This window comes from Fundulus heteroclitus, unplaced genomic scaffold, assembly GCF_011125445.2.
Source record: "Fundulus heteroclitus isolate FHET01 unplaced genomic scaffold, MU-UCD_Fhet_4.1 scaffold_133, whole genome shotgun sequence".
Lineage (NCBI taxonomy): Eukaryota > Metazoa > Chordata > Actinopteri > Cyprinodontiformes > Fundulidae > Fundulus > Fundulus heteroclitus.
The window spans coordinates 503760-524868 of record NW_023396545.1 but is presented as its reverse complement, the minus strand read 5'-3'; the positions used below and the strand labels follow the sequence as shown (position 1 = coordinate 524868).

Sequence of the window (21109 nt, the reverse complement as noted above, 5' to 3'; positions counted from 1 at the left end):
TATCAGCTGTGGGTTAAGCCAAAGAAATAACACCAATGTTTTGGGCAGAACTTGCTAAATATTGGTTCCTCTAAACTGCCTGTTTTTGTACATATTTTATTCTTTATTCTAATTATTACTTCATTTAATATTGTTATATCACTAAACCATATAGCTATTTTATGAAGTAGGATAAATACAGTACTATGAAATATATTTACGCTGTTACAGACCTCCGCAAAAAAAAAAAAAAGCATTTTTCAATTGACAATTTTATTTGTTCTTCCCAAACCAATGTAAACCTGTATGAACACAAACACACAAAGTAGCTGTGATTAACCACGTGTTCTGGTTCGGTTTAACTATTCACCCTCATGCCTGATTATGCCAGACTTAAAATAAGGAAAGTCACTTTAACAGAACCTGTCTGATAACACAGAGTAGGCTAAAAGTTCTTCAAAGGAAATACATTATTATTAAAGGTTCAAGAACAGATGATAAAGTGACTGATATCTACCTTTCTGGAAAGAGTTCCAGTAATGTCTAAGGTTCTGGGACTCCAACAAACCACGGTGACAATCCTTACACACAAATGTCAAAAATTGTCAAAAAAATGTCACAAAATTTTGAACCTTCCCAGGAGTAGCTGTTCTACCAAAATCACTCCAAGAGCTTTCTTAACAACTCATCCAAGAGGCCACAAAAGAACTCAAAACAACTTCTAAAGCACTTCAGACCTAACTTGCCTTAGATGAAGTCAGTGTTTGTTATTCCACAACTGGAACAAGACTGGGCCAATTGTTCTAAGGTCAAAACCAGTGCTGACTAAGGCCATTCTTACACTTCCAAAAAACATTATGATCCTCATACCTTTAAAGTAATGTGTTGACTGACATAACAAAGTGATACTTTTTGGAAGGTGTATGTCTTAAAACCAACGGCTAATTTGAGAACATGAACATCTCACTTGCAGTAAGTCATTATGGCCGATTGCTAGGGGTTTTGTTACTTCTTTAGGATCTGGGCAACTGGCCTATTATAGTTGATTGAACCTCTACCACAAAAGACTTGAAGAAGACTTCATGGCCATCGGTTTGTGATTTTAAGCTCAAGGACTTTGGAAATATGCAGCAATATAATGATCCAAAGTCCCAGCAAAAATACCTCTGGAAAACTCAGAGGGTGTAGAGTCAGTCTGGACTAAAATCCAATTAAAATTCTTCGGCATTACCTTGAATAGGCTATGCATGTTTAATATCCATCTAAAGTGGCTGAATAAAAGTAATTCTGCAAAGTAGAGCAGGCAATATGGCATTTATTCCAAATGCTTGATAGTACTTGTTTCCATCAAGGCTGGCTCAACCAATGATTAGACTTAAGGGGCAGATACTTTTTCACATAGAGTAAGGTTAGTTTGGGTAGCTGTTGTTACGTTACAAATGAAATCTTCATGTAAAAACATCATGTTGTATTTACCCATTATCTTTGTCTGATATTAAAAATTGTTTGATAAACTCAAACATTTAAGTGTGACAAAATGGCAAAATCTTTAGAACGCTGTATAAAACTGTATGGGATTCCTTGTTGATTTCATAAATGAGCTCCCTTATAAACAAATTATCAGTTTCTCTTTTTATCTTGGCCTTATTTTGATGTGGGAGAAATGAAAACTTTTGCAAAAGCATGTGCACTTCAGAGTGTGTTCATGGAAAACTAGATTTTAATTTAAATAAACAATGATTTATATATGTTTTTTTCTGAAATGACATCATCAATTACAGTTTAAAAGGGAAGCCATTCCGTGGCTTTGTTTTTGCTGCAGATGAGGGTTATTACCTACATTTAAATTTCTGTGATTTACTTACTGTGAAGAAACTAAAGTCCACTCTACCTTGTAATTAGCTTTTGGTGAAAACAATAAAATTTATATTGAATTACAGCTCACAGCAAGGTTAAAGTGACGATTACATTTTGTTTTATCTCAAATATCATCTACTTGTCATATTGCAATTTTACAAAGCTGGTTTTGCAGAACATTTTCCAGGGTAAAATGTTGAAAAGTTACTTTAACATTGGGTTCTCTAAATGATTAAGAAACAATCTAAAGTTCTATATCTTTGTTAATAATAAAAGTAAAATTCATGTATTTGACAGCAGTGTTCAGACACTGAGGGAAAATGTGTGAATTAACGCTGAAACATAAAATCCATTCTTTATAACAGATTTTAGTTAACATTACCTGGTTATTTGTATGGATCATAGAGAGAAACGGTTCTTCTTACTAATGTCAGTCTTTCTTAGTGATAATTTTGTTTAATCAACTTGGGTGTAGATTTAGGTTGGACCCGATCACATTTGCCCTAAAGTAAAATTTCATAATTTATTCATTTTGCAAACTTATCTACTAACTACAGCTAATTATTGGTAATGTTAATTAAAGATTGTAATGATATCAATACAACCAAAATTGAACAAGGTTTTAAAACTGTTTTTCTTCTCTTTTCTGAAGTTCACTTGTACAGCTCATGTGGCACCTGTGTATGTGCAGTCCCTGGCAACAATAATTGCACCTCTCCAAACTGTTTTGCATTATTCTTTAAGTTAAAACCACTAACTTGAGACAATTTAAGTGGCTAAACAGCATCAGAAAGTTAGAACACACAAGACAGATCAGGGATAATGTTTTTTCATAAATTATAGCAGATTAGATTATAAAACAAAATCCCAAACTTTGAACACCCCACAAAACACAGTTCGATCTCCTAAAGGAAAGAGTTTGACACAACTGCAAAACTACTGAAACATGACCGTTCAGCTAAATCAGGAGTCAGCAACATTTATTTTCAAAAGATCCATTTTTGCCCCTTGCTCCAACTAAACATTTTTGGAGCCCAATTACAAACTTGCAGTTGTGACCAGTTAAGTCATTTCAGTACTTTCAGTGAGTAGTCTTTATAAAGATCATAGTTTCCAGCCTAATAACCAAGAAGAAGAAAAAAGGCTGAAAAAATAACATGTAATGGTGAATCTATATCCCAAAACGTCTTGTGCCAGTAACAGTAGCTTAACTGCTTCTACATTGTACTGATTTGGGGAGAATGAATACAAAAGCAGGCCACTGTTTTACTTTTTAAATTAGTACAATAGAAATAGAAAGCACTGATCCATAAGTGTTGGTCTATCACAGAAAATCCTCATAAAAATTCCTGAAGTTTGTAGATATGTGACAAAACGGGGTATGGATTGTTTTGCAAGGCACTGTAAGTTTGTATCTAAAGCGACCAGAATCAAGGTCTTTATTAAAAGTCCACATTTATTTTCAGTTCATTCTCAAGCAAGAAGATTTTGCTTTTTAAAATGAAAGTATGAAGGCATGAATATCAGAACCTATTGGAAACGTGTAAACATTTTTTAGTGTACTTTCATGTGCAACACGTAACAGGCTCAACAACTAATCACAGCACTGCACATAAAATTCATGTCCTCTGCTTTGTTCTGCAGAGAGGAGTTGATGATCAGTTCTTCGTTTGACTCTTTGGAGGTTCTCCTGGATTCGTTTGGACCCGTAAGAGATTGCACCAAAGACAACGGTGGCTGCAGCCGCAACTTCCGCTGTATATCCGACCGAAAGCTTGATTCCACCGGCTGTGTGGTGAGTCATCTTTCTTTAGAGATCTCTACCTTTAGGCTGCTGTAGATTCAGCCGCAGAAAAATGACCTTTCCTTAGACAAAAGAATCCAATTCAAAGTATTACAGCGGGGTATACAATCTACACACACTATTGTATGACTGATACAGCACAAGAGGATAAAATTGCCTTCACCTCCAGCAGATCCAAATCTCGGGCAGTTTTGATCTTTTGTCAATGTATCAGGCCACTTTTCTAAAGGTTAAAAACCAGACATTTCTTTTTCATTGCCATCTTGTTTTGGTCATCGTTGTATAAGTGTGTTTGCTTATATAAATATTCATGGACATGTCCACGGGCCACATCAAGGACAGACAGCAAAGCGGCATCCTCTAGTGTTTCTGAAAAGACAAACATGACTCTCCCCTGTCGTCTCCCATGCCTCTTAGACCAGCGGCACATTCATTACCTCCAGGTGGTGCTTAGCAACCAGGAAATGTAGCAGCCAGGTTTGTTTTCTTCTCCATCTGCTGGGGACTCCAGCACTAGCGTTCTTGTCATTTGCAGAATCTTATTGCCTTCTGCTAGTGTTTTGCCTCCCTTGCATCCCTCACCCCTCACCCCACTTTCTATTGATGAGCTGTCAGGCACCATCCCTGCAACAATGTCATTTCTTTTCAAGTGCTTTGATGCACTTCACTTGAGGATTTCAGCTGGTCCGGGAAGATGCGGTTGATATGATCATATATGCGTATCTCTCGTGATGCATCTCAAACATGGAAGAACAGCTTGTGAGAAATATTCATGGAAGAATGTCATTTATAGATTAGAGCAAAGACCCGGGTTTCCAAGGAATTGTGCAGTTTGATAGTAAAGTTACAATGTAAAATACCACTTGTAACAAACACATGAGTGCATTTTTGAATAAATCTCATTAACTTCCATCATCTTACTTTTATGATAAAGTGAGATGTACAGTGAGCTGCTAAGTAGAAGTTAAAACATTACTTTAAAGCATTTTTTTCTTAAACTCTAAAATGTGAGCTTTGAAAACAAAGAGGGGAACCTATTTTCCAACTCTGCTGCCTTTTTCACATGTCCCCCATTTAAGGCTGATACCTTTTTGAGGTGACAAGCAAACTTTTTATTCACAAATTAAAAAGGTGAAAAGAACCAATGATGCAAAAACAAAATTACAGTAAAGACTTTATCACCAAACTGTCAGGACATGATATTTCAATAAAGCAATGTGGACTAAAACGTTGAACACAAAATAATTAAAAGCTTTGTTAGTCTGTCTCAAGGTCTTGGTCAAAAGATAATGGATTTTGTCGTCCTGCTCTGAGGTGTGATTTTTGTGCTCACAGCCATTGATGGCAGAATTGCAAAGCAATAAAAAGAGCTGCTCACAATTCTTTTCCAGGGTGTAATTGTTCCATGCAAATCTACTGTTAGCAAAAAAAAAAAGACATCCATCAGCCCACCCACCCACCCAGCCTACAATCCATCCATCCATCCATCCATTCATCCATCCATCCATCCATCCATCCATCCATCCATCCATTCATTGTTTTCCGCTTTGCTGAGATGGGATCATGGGGCCAGTAGGCCAGGAGGGAAACCCAGACATCCCTCTCCCCAGTGATATCCTCCAGTTCCTTTGAAGGGATCCGAAGGAGTTCCCAGGCTGGACAGGATATATAGCCCTTCCAGGGAGTTCTGGTTCTTTCCTGGGGTCTCCTCCCAGTGTGACATGAACGGAAATCCCCCAAAAGAGAGTGATATATATTTAAATATTTATACTAGCATGAAATAAATTATTATTCCATAGCTGTGGTTGGCACATGTTTTACAAATACCACCTCAGTAAATACCACAAGGGAACCCTCTCTGATGGCCAATGGGTTTAAAATCATCTCTCGGATGGACCTCATTCTAATCAAGAAGAAATCCTGTGTTTTCATCTGAATTATTTTTATGATTGAACAATTTTGCTATAGAAATAAACTAATTGCTCAATAAATCTTGCAAATTCCAGTTTTATAAGACAACAGACAATTTTCATGTTTGTTGGAGGACGTGGAATGGTGGAACACTCAACTTAACAGCATTCCAATTAAAAGTCAGAGAAGTCAGGATTCCAAAACAATACATAAACAAAAATGTTGGGATTCCAGTATGGCGATGGCCAAGAAAGCTGTTGTTTTGTGTGTAGAGCCTCTTACAAACATCATTTAAAGCTGTATTTTCCACATGCAAACACCACTTGCAATTTGTTTGGTTCATAGTTTAAGCCACTACATGTAACATGGATCTTAGACTCACTCTTTCAACTGTATCTTTTAAAATAAACATGTTTTCATCACAGCTTACTGTTGTTGAAGTGAGAAGATGCCATATTGGATTCCACAATTCGTCTGACTTTCCCAGTGGGCAGTCCGTCTTCAGGGGTCATCCAGTTGATTCTTCCGACTCAGAAGTCAGAATTTCTAAGTTCTGACTGCAGCTGGAACGCAGCAATAATATTTAGTTTTAATGCAAAGTTGCACTGGATAAAAAAAAAAACATGTAATACACAACCTCATTTGGAGCTGAAAATGACTTTTCATACGATGTCTAGCGCGTTGGAATGCCAAGACTGAGGACCCGATAATTCAGCCAGACAAGAATAGTGGTTTTAATAAATTAATTAAGAATAAATCTCTCGATCACTGTCGGGAAACTGCCAGGAGCGCACTCAGGAACCACTGTGAGGAGGAGAAAGAGGTTAGTGGCCGTTAACAACTCAGTGGGAGTGATTGTGCACTGAACAAAAGCCACTAACCTTCTCGGGAGGTTGCACTGAAGCTGATTTGTAGGTCCAGGGGCTCGGAATAGGTGCTGGGATAGACGTTGCAGGAACCACAGATAATCTAGCTCACACTGAATAGATACAGGGATAGGCAGAGGGTGATCAAATATCCAGGTGTGGGTTAAAACCGAAGGCAGAGGCATACAGAGGTAACAAAAGGGCGAGGCAAAGGGCTTGGTCAGGAGACAGATCAGGAGGTTGATGTCCAGCATTCTGAGGCCAGCTGGAGAGTCCGACAGGAGCAAGGCAAAAGGGAAATCCAAAATACGAAGCAAGGTCACAGACAGGCAGGCAGGAAAAAAATGCTGAATGGTTTAGACACAATGGCTTTCAAGAATCTGGCAGAGCCTGGCTGTGTGAGGCAAGAATATATAGGCAGAAAAGTAGGTGGCCACTACCCAAGTAACCAGGAGCAGTGCAGGTGTCTCTGCTCACACTAGTAGAGCAGAGAGCAGCACTCAGGCATCAGGACCAAAACCCAACAGAGCAGGAAAGTACATGGTTGCAGAGCAGAAGCATTACACTCCTATAGATGTGTCTGATCTGAACAGGATTGGACTTAATGGATAAACTGTAACTTTGGGAGGAGTTTTGGGCAGGGTAGATATTATTTTCTGATATAAACATTTGTTCAAGTCAGCTCATATTTTGTTGAGTAATATACTGCTGTTTGCCTGGTGGTTCTGAAGAAGTCTGTTTGGATAGCAGCCCTCAGTTCACAACAGCTGTGAGCCCACTGCACAACTGAGACATTCATGCAGACATGCATTGGTGTCTGTTTACCAGAATTTATTTTGTGATACACCAGAAGGCTCAATATGGTAATTGTTTGACAATGTCATAAGATATACCACGTGGATATATGTTGCATAATATATCTTGCAATTAATATACATATATATATATATATATATATATGTATTTATATATGTATATATATATATATATATATATATATATATGTATATATATATATATATGTATTTATATATATATATATATATTATATATATATATATATATATATATATATATATATATATATATATATATTAGATCCCAGTTGTTCTTTCTCCTGTTACAAACACAGCAGATGCAAAAGTGATCAGAGATGTTTTTCTCTTAAGTTGTTAACACTTACGTAGCAAGTGTTAACAAAAAAATTACATTGCATACCAATTAACGTGACGTCACCTGTCGATCAATCCTTGGAGGCTCATCAGTAACTGGCCAATCAGCGATTGGCCATTTATCCCAAAGTGAAACACACCGCACCTGCAGAAGCTATTTCTCACAACATTGTAGGGATTTTCTATTACAGTCAGTATTGCAGTCGGTTTTGTTAAAAACATTGGTAACAATGATTAAACATTGTCAGTGAGGAAGGTGATATTCGGACACACAATAACATTTAGAGGGTCCAAAACTGTTAATTCCTTTCCCAAATCCTAGGAGTCTAGAAAAGTGTAAAAAAAAATCGATACAGGCATACAGCTGACCTCATTGGCAGCTGAACACAAAGGTTATCGACAATGAACGGCATGGTCATCTGTACGAAGGTAACTGTAAGCACATGTTAAATATTTGTTCATAATTGTATTGTACGCTTGCCGGTCAAATTAAAGGATAATGCTTAATGCTAGTTCTGCTGGGTTTTATGTGTTCTGGATATATGTAGATTACTGATTGCAAAAGTTGAGTCTTTGTTCGCTATGATACGCTAACAGAAGTCGGATTTTGAACAAAGCTTGTAATAGTAGTAACATTTGTACTCCTAATACAGACATTTCACTGTAAATTCTTGCCATGGTTTGTTCAATGGCAACAGAAAAACACCTACTGTGGTCTGCTGTTACTAACACATCTTTTAAATTGGAGATAAGTTGGTCTTTAAATGTGGGCTTTAATGTTGATTTGTCTGTGGTTACCTTGAAATAACTTCACTAACATGATTTACATCTTGTTTGAACATTGCTCTCCTGTCTTCTTTGCCACTGTGAGCTTCACTATCACCATCATGGCAATTGTTTCCAAATCAGTGCGAGTGTTTACATGTCCTAACAGATGTCTCTTGTAAATGAGAACTCGTGTCTCAAAGAGACTACCTGTAAAAATAGAGTTTTAATAATAAAAAAGTCATTACTAATTCTACGAAACAGTGGAATAATGTATCTCTTCGACTGATTTTTTAAGTTAAAAATATTCATTAAAGTTAAAACTGTATTAGATGTTAAGATTATCATTTGTTGGTTATACTAATATCATATATTTATAATACCATATAGTTGCCTCCTGATTATTTTCATTTAACGAAGAAAAAAAAGTTATTTGACTATCTTACTTGACTATCTCTATCCATCTTTTTGGAGCCCCTTCATTTGGAATCTCTTTGTTAAATTAAACATCTGAAGAACTTGTTGTATCATTCATCAGACATAATGATTATATTGAGAGTTTAAAAAATTATTTTATAAGAGAATAATAAAAAATATTACGTACACTTGACTGGAAGACAGGATAAATTCTACTTTCTGCATCATTCCTGACCTGCTTTGTGAAAAAGTCCGCAGAGAAACTGGTTAGTAATTTCCCCTTTTCTTCTTCTGTGCTAAACCTAACCCAGTCTTCAGATGCAACAATTCCCACTAAATCTAAATCAAGCAAACAGCTTTGGTTTTCAAAGAATGACAAGCAAATGACTCTGGCTGTGATTAACATCCATATAAATACATTTCTGGGGCTTTCCCTTAAATGCGTGCATAATTAATCATTTAAACATAGGGAAGGTGTGTCAACACTAACTGAGACAGTTTTCTCTGTGAGGCTGATTCACGAGCAGATCTGATTGTGCTTTTAGTTTCAGAATAGGAAGCACAGACAGAAACGGATTAACGTTTTGCTCCTGCAAAGTAGTTACATTTATCTGCCCCCACATTTTCTAACTGCTATACTACCATGCGAAGAGCAGGGATAAAAGAGTAAAAACTTTAGACGTAGATTTTCATTTAATTTCTCTTTTATGTAGGCCTCTGGATTGGTGCTGGACCTTGGGAGTATATTGATATTTGTTGAGCTTTCTTAAACTCTGTTTCTTGTGTTTTGTGTTCTTGAAAGCATAAATCACACTAAATTATTTCTATCCTTGAAAGACTGAAATTTAAAATTATTTGTCATTGAGTCGAAAAGTTTATGACTGATAAGCAACCTTAAAAGATAATAAATGCACATAACATAAGAATAAGTTGTGACAAAAAAACTGTTTTCATCTACATTTTAATAAAGCAGATGCCGTGTCAAAAATTACTCGTATCTTTCTTAACAGGCAGTGGAATAAAGAAATTGCTGGCATTAAACCCTTTTTTTTTGTTGACCAGATTCCAAACTCCACCAAAAATATTCCACATTCTTTATTTAAAGGCAGCAACTATGAAAAATATGTTACTCTAACTTTTTTTAAATGTGCATTTCACACATTATTGCAACCCTGAGTGAATGAACCATCTCTACATTTCAAACCTCCAGTGACAGTGAATGAGACAACTTTGTCTTTTCACAGCACGTCCATATGTTTTTGTTCAAGATTAAGCATGAAGTCTGCTTGAAAATCCAGCTTCCATACCCATTTTGTTTTAAAAGAACCAAAAGCCGACTTTGGCTTTTAGCTGTTCAGCTGCTACGTTGATGAATTAAAGAAGCATCTCTAATACCTTTTTTTTTTACATTGTTTTAGCCCACATGAATAAGTCTATGTACTTTTTGAAAGCTAAGTGCTGGAGTTAATTTCAATAAAAACAGTTTATTAAATCCCCCTGTTTATTTCCTGTTGCCTTTCACAAGCCTGCCCATAAGGAGAAATTATTCTCTGAAGTCTAGCAGAGATGATGTGGGAAGACAGACTCGTGTTCATGGAGTCGTTTGTAACTTCCTCTATTTGTTGAGCAACATAACCATTCCTGTAATGTTTTCCTTAACCGATTCCTTACGTGAAATACAGATGCTGACAGATTTGTTTGTACATCTGGTACAGGTGTGTGCAGTCCCACAAGCTCAGAAAGACCATAAAAATCATGCGGTACTCTAATGGTTCTGAAACCGTTGCAAAAATACCACTAGGGAGTCTGTGTATTTATTACTGATGTCTCTGTTTTCACTTTAGAATCCTTCTGAATGTTCCCTAAGCTCAACTAGAAGTCTGGCGTATTCAGAATTTAAACCAAAGTATTAATCCAACATTTTACACTTACAAGAGGCTGGATTGTATATTAAACAATATAGAATCAGCAGCTATGAGAACACAAAGGGATTTGTTTTTGGCTTTTGAATATCCCTTTTCTCTATATTTGCAGCTTGAGGCAATGTTATTTGAAAAGAAGGGACATTTTTTGTAAATGTATCTATTTTCTTTCTTTAAGCCACATTAGGCTATACATTATCAGGTGCTTTTTAATGTTCTGATGTGAATTTATGTTAATTAAAACCAACTGGAGTAATTTAAAATTGGTTTATCTGAAATGATTTTAAGACAAATAAAGAAATTAAAAACGAGAAGAAAAACTCCAATTAACCATTGTTGCTGTAAAATTGCTGTAGAATTGGTTTGCTGTCAGTCCCATCTTGGAATAGGCGACTAGAAATTGAGGGACTCGGCGCACCTAGCCTGACAAGCCAGACTGACTTAGGGCGTAAACACGGCATATAAGTCCAGAAATCCGCCGGTAGCGGCAGATTTCAAAGCCGGGACTATCAGGGTCAGCGGAAACAGTTTTGAACCAACCGGATAACTTCAGATGTATTTAATACACATGGCCCAAGCCAGTCTGGCTGGAAAGGCTAGCCTGCACTTGCTGGGGCCTGCAGGGTGGGTTGGGGTCTCTTTCTGCAATCTCCAATAGCTCCGGCTGTCCCTTGCTGCTTTTGGATGTGAAGTGGTCTTTACCCTTCTCACCATTGTAAGGTCTGTGCAATTCCAGCTTACCAATTTTGTATTTCTGTATATTTATTTATAAAGGGACATCGCATATTAATGAACACAAAGTAAACATGTGAGATTATAGCCAGTGCTAATTTCCATCTCTAGTCCCTCAGGAGGCAGAGCCACCCTCAACAGAGCAATACATTGCAATTACATACAAAACAATACAGTACGATGCCAAGAACAACCTAACAAAATAGAAAATAGAAAATACACCAATACCTCAGACTGTGTACTGAGAAAACCTTTACTCTTCATAGTTTTCAAGATTAAAAACAATATAAAGTAAAATGGATCCAAGTAAAACAGGTTTTATATGTGCCTACATATATGACGTGACAAGGCACGGTGAGACAGCAGCATAAGCAGAACAGAGGCTACGTAATGTTTTTTCAAAGAGCTACCTCTCACTAAAACCATATTATTCACTACTTTTTCAAAGGTTTGCCATCCTTTAGCCTCTGGACCTCGTGCCCTGAGGGCCTCGGCTCTTTCACACCTTTTAGCCAAACGTTGCTTTTTTTCTGACATCCCACTTCTGCTTTGTGTCAGTTTTCTTCTTTCAACAAAACTGCAATACAGATTTTCTCTACATCACTGTTCCCACACAGCAGCACTTTGTTGCTAAATTATTATCTTAGCAAAATACGTTTCTCCATTTCTGTTCTGTTTCTTTTGTATATTTTACGTTGCAAATCCTCATTATCCCTTTTAAAGCTTATTGATTTCAGCCGCATTCCTCCGAGTTTGCCTTCATTTGCTAAACCTGTCTGGAAGTCGGTTCCTGGCCCTGCTGTTGCTGCCTTAGTAAATCAAATGCTAATTACACAGAGATTGCAAGAACAGATTGAATGGAAGAGGCAGCACAAATTCCCCCTGCTCTGTTATTTATGCAACGCTGGCCTTGGATGTAAACAAATATCTATCATGGAAGAGATGGAGGGATCCGGTAATGTCTGAAAGATGGTTTATCAATGTAGTCACTTATACTGCATCAACCTGAGTTTGGGATGTGTCTATAGCGTTTGAATCCCTTTTGACGGATTGAGCTCCTGTCCTTATCACAGGTTGTGGATTTATTGGTGTTGTCTTTGAGCAAGATGCATCATTATTTCCTCATTTACTTACATGGCACCGAGAGAGCAAAACTGTTGCTCTTCACCCACAGACACACATCCCACTCCTGTCCAACACCGCATTGAGCACACTTTCAGCCTCCTCTTGCATATATTAGCGTCGCTTTTACTAATTATCTTGTGACTGTTGAGCTTATAAATGAGCTTCTCATCTGTCTAATCAGGGCGGTAAACTGGTTGCGCCCCAGCAATGCGATTCCACCCTAATCAATTAACACCTTGTCTGATTTGGTGCTGCCGGTAGCTGTCCTGTCTGCGTTTTAATATCTTCTCTTGTGTGAAAGTCGGCTGATGGAGGCGGTGGGAGAGGACCGGCCGACCCGCTCGTCTCTCTGATGTATTGCACTCCTGGGGAGAAGCAGCGTGTGACGCCTGTGGAAGTGAGAGTGTAATAATCACAGGATGATTGTGAGATTAATTAGTTTCATCTTGTCACTTGTCTCCCCTACAAAATGGCGAAAAAAACAAGGATGATGTTGACAGAACAGATTGCCACCAAGATGGAGATGGAGGATACGTGTACGCCGTCCAAGATCCTTGAATAAAGTTTGTGTTTGTGAGCATGGGTTCATCTTGACACATAAAACTGCAGCAATATTCAAAAAGAGCAAATGCCGTTTTGTTGCTACCTCTGTGTTTTGTGTTCATTTTAAGCTCTGTTGTTTGGAGACAACAAGAAGTGACGTTTCTGACCTGCTTTCAACAATGGCTTTCTTCTTGCTACTCTTCGATTAAAGCCCGACTTATCAAGTGCAAGGCTAATACTGGTCCTGTCTACAGTTTTCCCACCTAAACAGTGGCACTGTGCAGCTTCTCGAGCGTTACCATGGATCTGAGTGCTAATGCTCCTCTTAGCGGGCCTGTCACTTTAGGAGAATTGCCATGTCTTAGTAGGTTTGTGGTTGGGTTATACTGTTTCCATTTATAGGAGATGGATTGGACAGTGCTGTTTGAGCTGTTCAAAGTAATCACATGTAACTGCTATGGTAGAGCCTGGTCTAGACAGTTAGCCATGAAAACCCAATAGCGTACACGATAAAATTCATTGTTTTCTCGCCGGTGGTTGCTCCGTCCTGAAAGCATCAAGCTTATTTTTTTCTCGTTGCTTTTTTTTTTTCTTTTACTGCAGAGCCACCTCAAGCATCAGTGACTGTCCCTCTTCTCATGCACTGTCAGTTCAAACAGCCACAGATGCATGATCCCCTTTTCACATGAGCAATGCCAAAATGATTCACCCACCAAGGGAAAAGGTACAAACAAAAGCTACAGGGAGGGGTTATCTTTTTATGCCTCATTTACACAAGATAATAGGATTCCCATCTTTGTATGTAATCCCTCAGTGAGATTTGTTTGTTCTAGATTATAATAAATTAAATTGCAGAGTTAGCAATGAGGGGGCTCAAACTGAATTTGTTTGTTTCAAAGATCTGTAGTTTAGTTCCCTTGATAAATTTTTCCAATCTACAGAAAAAACAAATACAAAGGTTTTGCATCTTGGTGTGTTTGACCTTAGTTGATAAAGCCAGATGTTTAAGGAGATTTTGACTGGGGGGTTCTTTCCAAATTATGCTTCTAAGAGAAGTCTCTGTGCTCTTCTAGATTTAACTTGATGCTGCTACATTTAGGAGATTGTGCATGCCCCAATTTACAGTTTATGTGAAAATGCTTCCAACATAAAGTCTGTAGTGCCTTTTTTTATTAATGCTCCCTCAAACAGTTAAATAGTTTACTGGCAGTTCTTCTATCATCTATCCATCCATCCATCCATTATCTGTCACGCTTGTCCCTCGTGGGGTCACGAGGGGTGCTGGTGCCTATCTCCAGCATTCAATTAGCGAGAGGCGGGGTACACTCTATCGCAGGTTCTTGTATCAGAGAAAGCAAAATTCAGACTGGTTAGTGCTGCAGAAAACTAAAAGGAATTTGATTTTGACAAAACTCTGTATTTTATTGAGTAAAATTATGTTACTTATCCAGCATGTTTCTTTATATGGCTAATATATACAGTTCTGAAACCAAAATCATCTGACTTTGTCAGCAAATATTGGGACACAATTTAAACCCAATACATGCATTTTGTCATGACGCTTGTTTTTGGTTTTCTTTGATTTGCTTTGTTTTGTCAATGTGGTGACTGCAATAATCTGTCAATGTTTTAATTGCTTCCAAATTCTAAAACTTTCATGTCTTTAACTTTAAGAGAGAACCAACTATGTTGTCATGCCTCTGTGTGTGACAAGAACCTCCTGAGTGTGTGGACAGTAAATATGTTAGAGGGGTTTGGCTCAAGTCATTTGGTGGATAGAGAATCTGCTTTGATGAAATATTTGCTGGGTTATAAAGGTTTTTCAAAGTTTTAGAAAGCTGAGCTAGGTATGGAAATACCTAAAGTTACAGAACAGGATCTAAGCACTCTGTTAGGATTGTAAGCAGCAGCACAGTCACATGCTGGGTGTACCTAAAAGATGACGGAAATGACTAGGTCAGTTTTTTAAGGTAATGTATGCTCTCTACGATGTTAGTCGCACTGCCCTTTACATGTCCGCCTGAATAAAGATTATTGTAACTTTGAATACACACAAAACAGAAATGAATGGAAAGGAACCCGAACTGGTTTATTTTACGTTCAGTCATGTTTGTTTATTTTCACAGCAGTTAGATAGCATTTCTGAATGTGTAGAAAACAAGAGCTTCGTCATATTTATTCTGTTCATGCTGGAGTTTGTCCTTTATAAATATATTTTGTAGTTAATAAAACAACAACAAAAAACTGAAAACTAAATAAAAACACAGTAAAAACAAACAAACAACAAAAACCTGTTCTGTACTCCTCAGACTGAAGAAGCCTCTTTGAGAAGAGACAAAATGTTTCAACAAAGAACCTGTCCAGAAGACCTACTCAACTTAGTTTTTTTATCAGCTATGTTTAGTTTCATTGTTAACTGTAGCACTGTTTTAATCTAGTATTTAGGGAGTATTAGGGCCATATGCTTGTTTGTGCTCCAGATAGAACTGTTCCTCTAATAATAGACTGCCTATGTTTACCTATTTTGTCAATACTTTATCAGAAACCTTGGGTTGTACTCTTTTCTAAAACTGGCTTAGTCTTCAGAACTCTGCACTTTCCTGCAAATTAAAACACCCTGTTTGTCACAATTCTAAAAACTAGGACACACCTTTACACATGGCAACACAAAGGGGTCTTTTACAGCAGACAATGTCTTTCTTTCCACTATTGGAAAAAGTATTTTTTTTTTCACCACGGGCATCTTGCTTTGTTGTTGCTCTATGTGGGCAATAACAATGCTCCCACAGCGCATTCACAGGATGTGAGTTTAAACTGGACTCAAAATTCAACATTGCATACAACACTAAATAATGCCAAGACGCACATCACGCCTCTCTGAACAGCCAAGTCCTTTGTAATAATTCTGAACTGCACCAGGCTCAGTGCTGCTGGCTAAAGTACTCTGTCATTGCACTTTGTATTGCTGAACTACCCCTTTGGCAGCAGAGACCAATCTCGGCTGGGATCGCACTTTGGGATACTAAGCATTGTTGAAAGGAGTCAATACTTGGCAAATGTACAACTAGAGCTCAGCCCTAAAGAGGGACTAGAGGAGCACATTAGATTGCCACTACTGATGTTGGGTCTCCTCGGGTCGCAGGGTTTTTCCGGATTTTGTGTTTAATTATAGATGGTTGGTGAAGAACCTTATCTGCTGTTGGTTCGTATTGTGTTTATTATAAATTGGGTACAGAGAAAAAAAGTAGTTTCCTTTTTTACATTTTAGAATTGTATGCCAATTATTTATATTTATTTATAATCTGTTTTAACCGGATAGACATGGTATACTTTTGTGTTAAACCAATTTTCAAAGCTATGTTATCCCAATACTACTCCCAAGTGTCTGACAGGAAATTCTACATTATTGTTGCATTTTGAAGTTGCAATAATTACATGTAAGAAAGAACTGAGGAGAATATGCGGTGCATAAAGGAGAGTGTTAAATTAAACAAGCTGTTCTCATTTGAACTTTAACTGAAGATTCCTCCTCTGATAGGAACTGAACTAAATCTTTGATCAATAATTTAGAGGAGCATAATATAGTAGAATTGGCAACACACTAGACACCGTGGCAATTAAGTCAATATCAGTATCAAAATCTATGCTTCTGCGATTGTTACCTCAATTAGGCACAGCCAGCTGTGAGGGTCCTTTTCTTGGTTTTCAGGGCACAAACAGTGCTGTAAAATCTTTAATAGCAAGGTACAATCTGCAAATTGTCAGCCAGTCTTGACTTCAGATAATTATGTTTAAAAGTCTGGTAAGCCAAATTCACGAACCATATAACACTAAGGGGAAAACGAACACTGTTTCATTAGTTCAGTAAACCTAAAACTAAAAGTAGATATTAAGAAGTAATTTAATGAAAAACTATACATAAGACATGTTTATTTCCACACATTGCTTCCTTTTCAACCTATGCCCACTATAACTAGATTTTTCTGTGTCATAAAAGAAAGTGTGAACTCTCATAAAAAAGAAATCAAAACTCAGCTGAATTCAACATGCATCTGTTTGATCTCTTCTTCTTTCCATTATTTAATGTTTGCACTTTGCTTACAGTTTCCCAGAAGAGTCAAATGACAAATAGAGTTTTCTTAGATAACCTTTGACAAAGCCCTATACATCATCTTGAGACAAGTTTCACTTTGAAAAAGTAGAGCACATTTAACTACAGGGCTAAAAAAATATAGTTGATGGTTTTGAAAAAATATTTAGAAATGTTTCATAGGTATAGATATATCAGTTAGCATGCCATTTAAAATCTTTACTTATTCTAATTACTAGAAAACTTCAATATAAAATTTGAGTTATGAATAACTTGAATATGTTGGTCCCAGGAGGAGTGCAGTAGCATAAAACAGAATACATCTTTCTAAAGCTATTAATCTAATAATTACATATATGTTGAAGAAATAAATTAAACGTCTTGTATTATGTTTTGCCAGTGAGTTAGACAAAAAAGGAAGACTAGATTAAATTGGACATTTGCTGAGTGTAAGTTGTGACAAAATTTACATTTTCCTCATATGACTGATCAGCTGTTTCTGCTGTTGATGTCTTACTGGATATCCCCATAACGTGCTTAGAAATGATTTTCTTTCTCAACATTTCTAAGCTTGCATTTAACATCACCAATACTCGTTGACATGAGGGAACAATTACAACTTGCTCGACAGAAACCAATTCTTGAAAACCTCTCAATTTTTCTCAGATGTTTGGTACATACTAGTTTGCAACCTCTATTCCTGTTTATTACACCCATGCGTAACATCAATTAAAGTTTTACTGATACCATCTGGAGGGTGGGCTTCTTTACGGTACCAAAAAAAATATACCATTACAAGGACTAAACATTCCCGTGTAGTTTGTAATGACGCGTTTTGGGTCGCTAGGAGTTTTCTCTGTTAAAAGAAACTGGACCACCAGGAAATATTGCAAGTTAACAGCCTTATCAACTGATCCAAAGTAAACAAACCACAGGTATGAAAACACCCAAAGAAACTGGAAAATAGCTATTGAGAAGGAGTAATAAGTGATACAGAAACCAGGTGAGTACAATCAACAGATTGTGCAACAGCTGGGTGAGAATCTAAGCAGGAAACTGATGGAAGGATGAATAATTGGCACAGCAGAAACTGAATGTAAACACAGGATTTACTCTTATAGAGTAGATCCTGGATCAGGATAGAGTAAGTCCTGTATTTGTATAGTCTGTAGAGTAATACTCTTATGTTAGAGTAATACTAGCATAAGAGCCTAAACCAAAATGCCAAAAATCAGGACACAAAAAGAAGTAACTCTTAACACAAATGAATTCATTTACATGGACTGATCCATGGATCAAACCTAATGGCTTTAGCACTAAAATTGTCTAAATGCCAACACAAATGAGAACCAAAACACAAACACCTATGCATTATGAAACTTGTTTTACTTAGATTAAGGACGGGATTACCGCTACTTGAATTTTGAATTGTACTATATTTCTAATTATTTTAGTCTGCATTAGTTACTAAATATTTGCAACTTCGTGAAATACAAGCAGACTAATGTTATAAACATATCTATGTCAGAGCAACCGACCTCAATAAGTTTACATAATGCAAATATGGACAGTGGGTAAAACAATTTACACACAGATTTAAAATACATACACAATTGGAATAAACGAGATTTTTTTCCCCTATTAAAATATTCAATCTAAACCTTCTGTGACTTACTGGTTAAAGCCTCTTAGGGATTTACATCCACTTCTTCTCAGACAATTTTGCCTTAATGTTTTTGTCTTTGCTCTTACCTTAGCTATCAGATGATTTTGAAAACTCCAAAGATTATCCAACTCCTCTCAAAGGGATTTGTTGCTGTTTGGCAATAGCACAGAGCTGATTCCCTTAAGCCTGAAAAGCACTGCAGGAATTTATCTCCATTAAGCAACAGGATTAAAAGCCATGGTGGTTCAAGGGGTTTTCCAGAGAAGGCTTTGTACTGCTACCTTCTTCCAAGCAGAACAGACAGCACTTTTACTCACTGTCTGCTTATTAAATGATCTAAGATTAATGGTGATTTATTTGATCTTTAAAGACTCTTGTTTGTGTCAGTGGATGGTTAATATGCAGAGACCTTTTCAATGGAAACTGATTTTCCTTTTTCCAGAAGCCTGCAAAAATCTATACTTCAAATTTCACAAAACTAAACAAAAGTCTATTGGTTTATTCACAATCATTTCCTGTGAAGTTCTGAAATAGATAAATGAGGGGAGAAATCAATATAGAAACTCTTTTACTAAAGGTTTTTTTTCCATGATTTTGTTTGGTGAGACATGCTTTTATGTGACTATTTTACTTTGATCCTGAACCTTTGTATCATTCGAGACCTCTTAAAGATGTGACAAACAAATTTTGTGTTTTGTCTGATTCATCTATAAGAGGAAGCTATCCATCTGGAATTTCACTTTTAGGGATGTTTTAAGAACTAGAAAGGTTTCTTGCCATGAATACATAACTTCAGAGTTTTAGGCTGAAATGCAGACATTGAACACAACAGCTTGTTATTGATGGAGACTTTGCCCCAGTCTGAAAGCTGTTATTTTCAGCAGACCTTGAAAGCCTTACATGATGCTACTTGTATTGTTGGAAGTAACAGTATGGACATTTCACCTCAAGTTCCTTCTGCTTTCTGAATCATACCTAGTTTTTTAACTTTCTACAGTATACAACTACAACGAGGACTTCCATCTTCTTGATTAATTTATAGGGTTTTTAATGATACGTAAATCCATGTGCTTTAACATACAACTCCTAGTGGAACATGGTGTTTGCTTATTTCATTGTATTTCACCCAAAGTTACAGTCACCAAAACAGCCGAGCAGTGACAAGATTTTAGACAGGGAGTGTGGTTTGGTGCAGAAGATTATCAGGGATTGACACTGGATTACAGAAAAAATCTGTTGAAATCTCAAGTGATACCAATCCACAGGTTATCCACAGGCGAACAATTATTAGCCTGTGGATAACGTTGAGCCATCAGCTACTGCTGTCCCCGCATGTCAGGAACTTATGAGAAAATAACTGGAGCTGGCAAGTAGCAATCCAGTGTTTAGGAATTCCAGTAATTTAAAACCTGTCACAGATGTGTTTAAAAATTTAACATCTCACGTGCTCTTTACATCACTTATTGACCATGACATTCTGTTGCTTAGTGACAAAATCAGTTTATTAAAGGAGCAAAAACAAGGAGCACTTATTTAGCTTGTAGCCTCATTCTGTTTAGACATGTCTCCAAATTTATCACTGCATGTATGCCATCTTAATGTCCACTTGTTGAAGTAAAAAAACATGACAATGACAGACTGGCTATAACTGTGGAGTGTCTTGTTGTGCAGTTTGGACATGTTAATATAAGTGAACTCGTTTGGAACATTTGTTGTACTGTGTGGTGCATTCCTCGAAGGGTTTTATGTTGTACAAACTGGAGGTTGGCATTTTGGGTCATTCTAAAAAGATAATTCTTGCTAATATTGCGGCAACAATTAAGATTAGTACTGGTAGAGAAATTAACGTCACATTTACTGGTAGGAAGTGAGATTGGTAAATCTACTTCATAAAGTTTTATATACGTTTTAGAGAGTAAAATGTACACAAAGGTTTGCCGGTTGAAGTTTAAAGAAGCTAATTATTACAAAAACTATATGTGTATTGGTTTAATCTTAAATTTGGACTAGATAATATGCTTTAGTTGGTGATATTCAAGAATTTATTCTTATCGATGTCATATGAATCTTCTAAAACATTAAAGGGTAAGATTTTTTCTTCCTTCACATGTGCCCTCTTAGTGATGATTTACTGTTCCATGTTGAAAAGTTAAGAGCCCTTTTATTTTGAAGGATGTTTGGGTTATTACAAATATGTGTTGGTCTGTGAGGAGGAACTGAAAACCTGTTCGGTTTGAGATATCCCCACAAGGCTGTCAGA

General features: G+C 36.9%; 1 protein-coding gene across 1 annotated transcript in view; it reads left to right on the top strand.

The window, feature by feature from the left end:
- astn1 (astrotactin 1) overlaps positions 1 to 21109 on the top strand; it is a gene marked incomplete at its 5' end in the record, with an annotated part of 294255 nt that overhangs the window by 6654 nt on the left and 266492 nt on the right. The window contains 1 exon segment of the mRNA XM_036129065.1: positions 3481 to 3631. Within this exon segment, the coding sequence (XP_035984958.1) occupies positions 3481 to 3631 (151 nt within the window).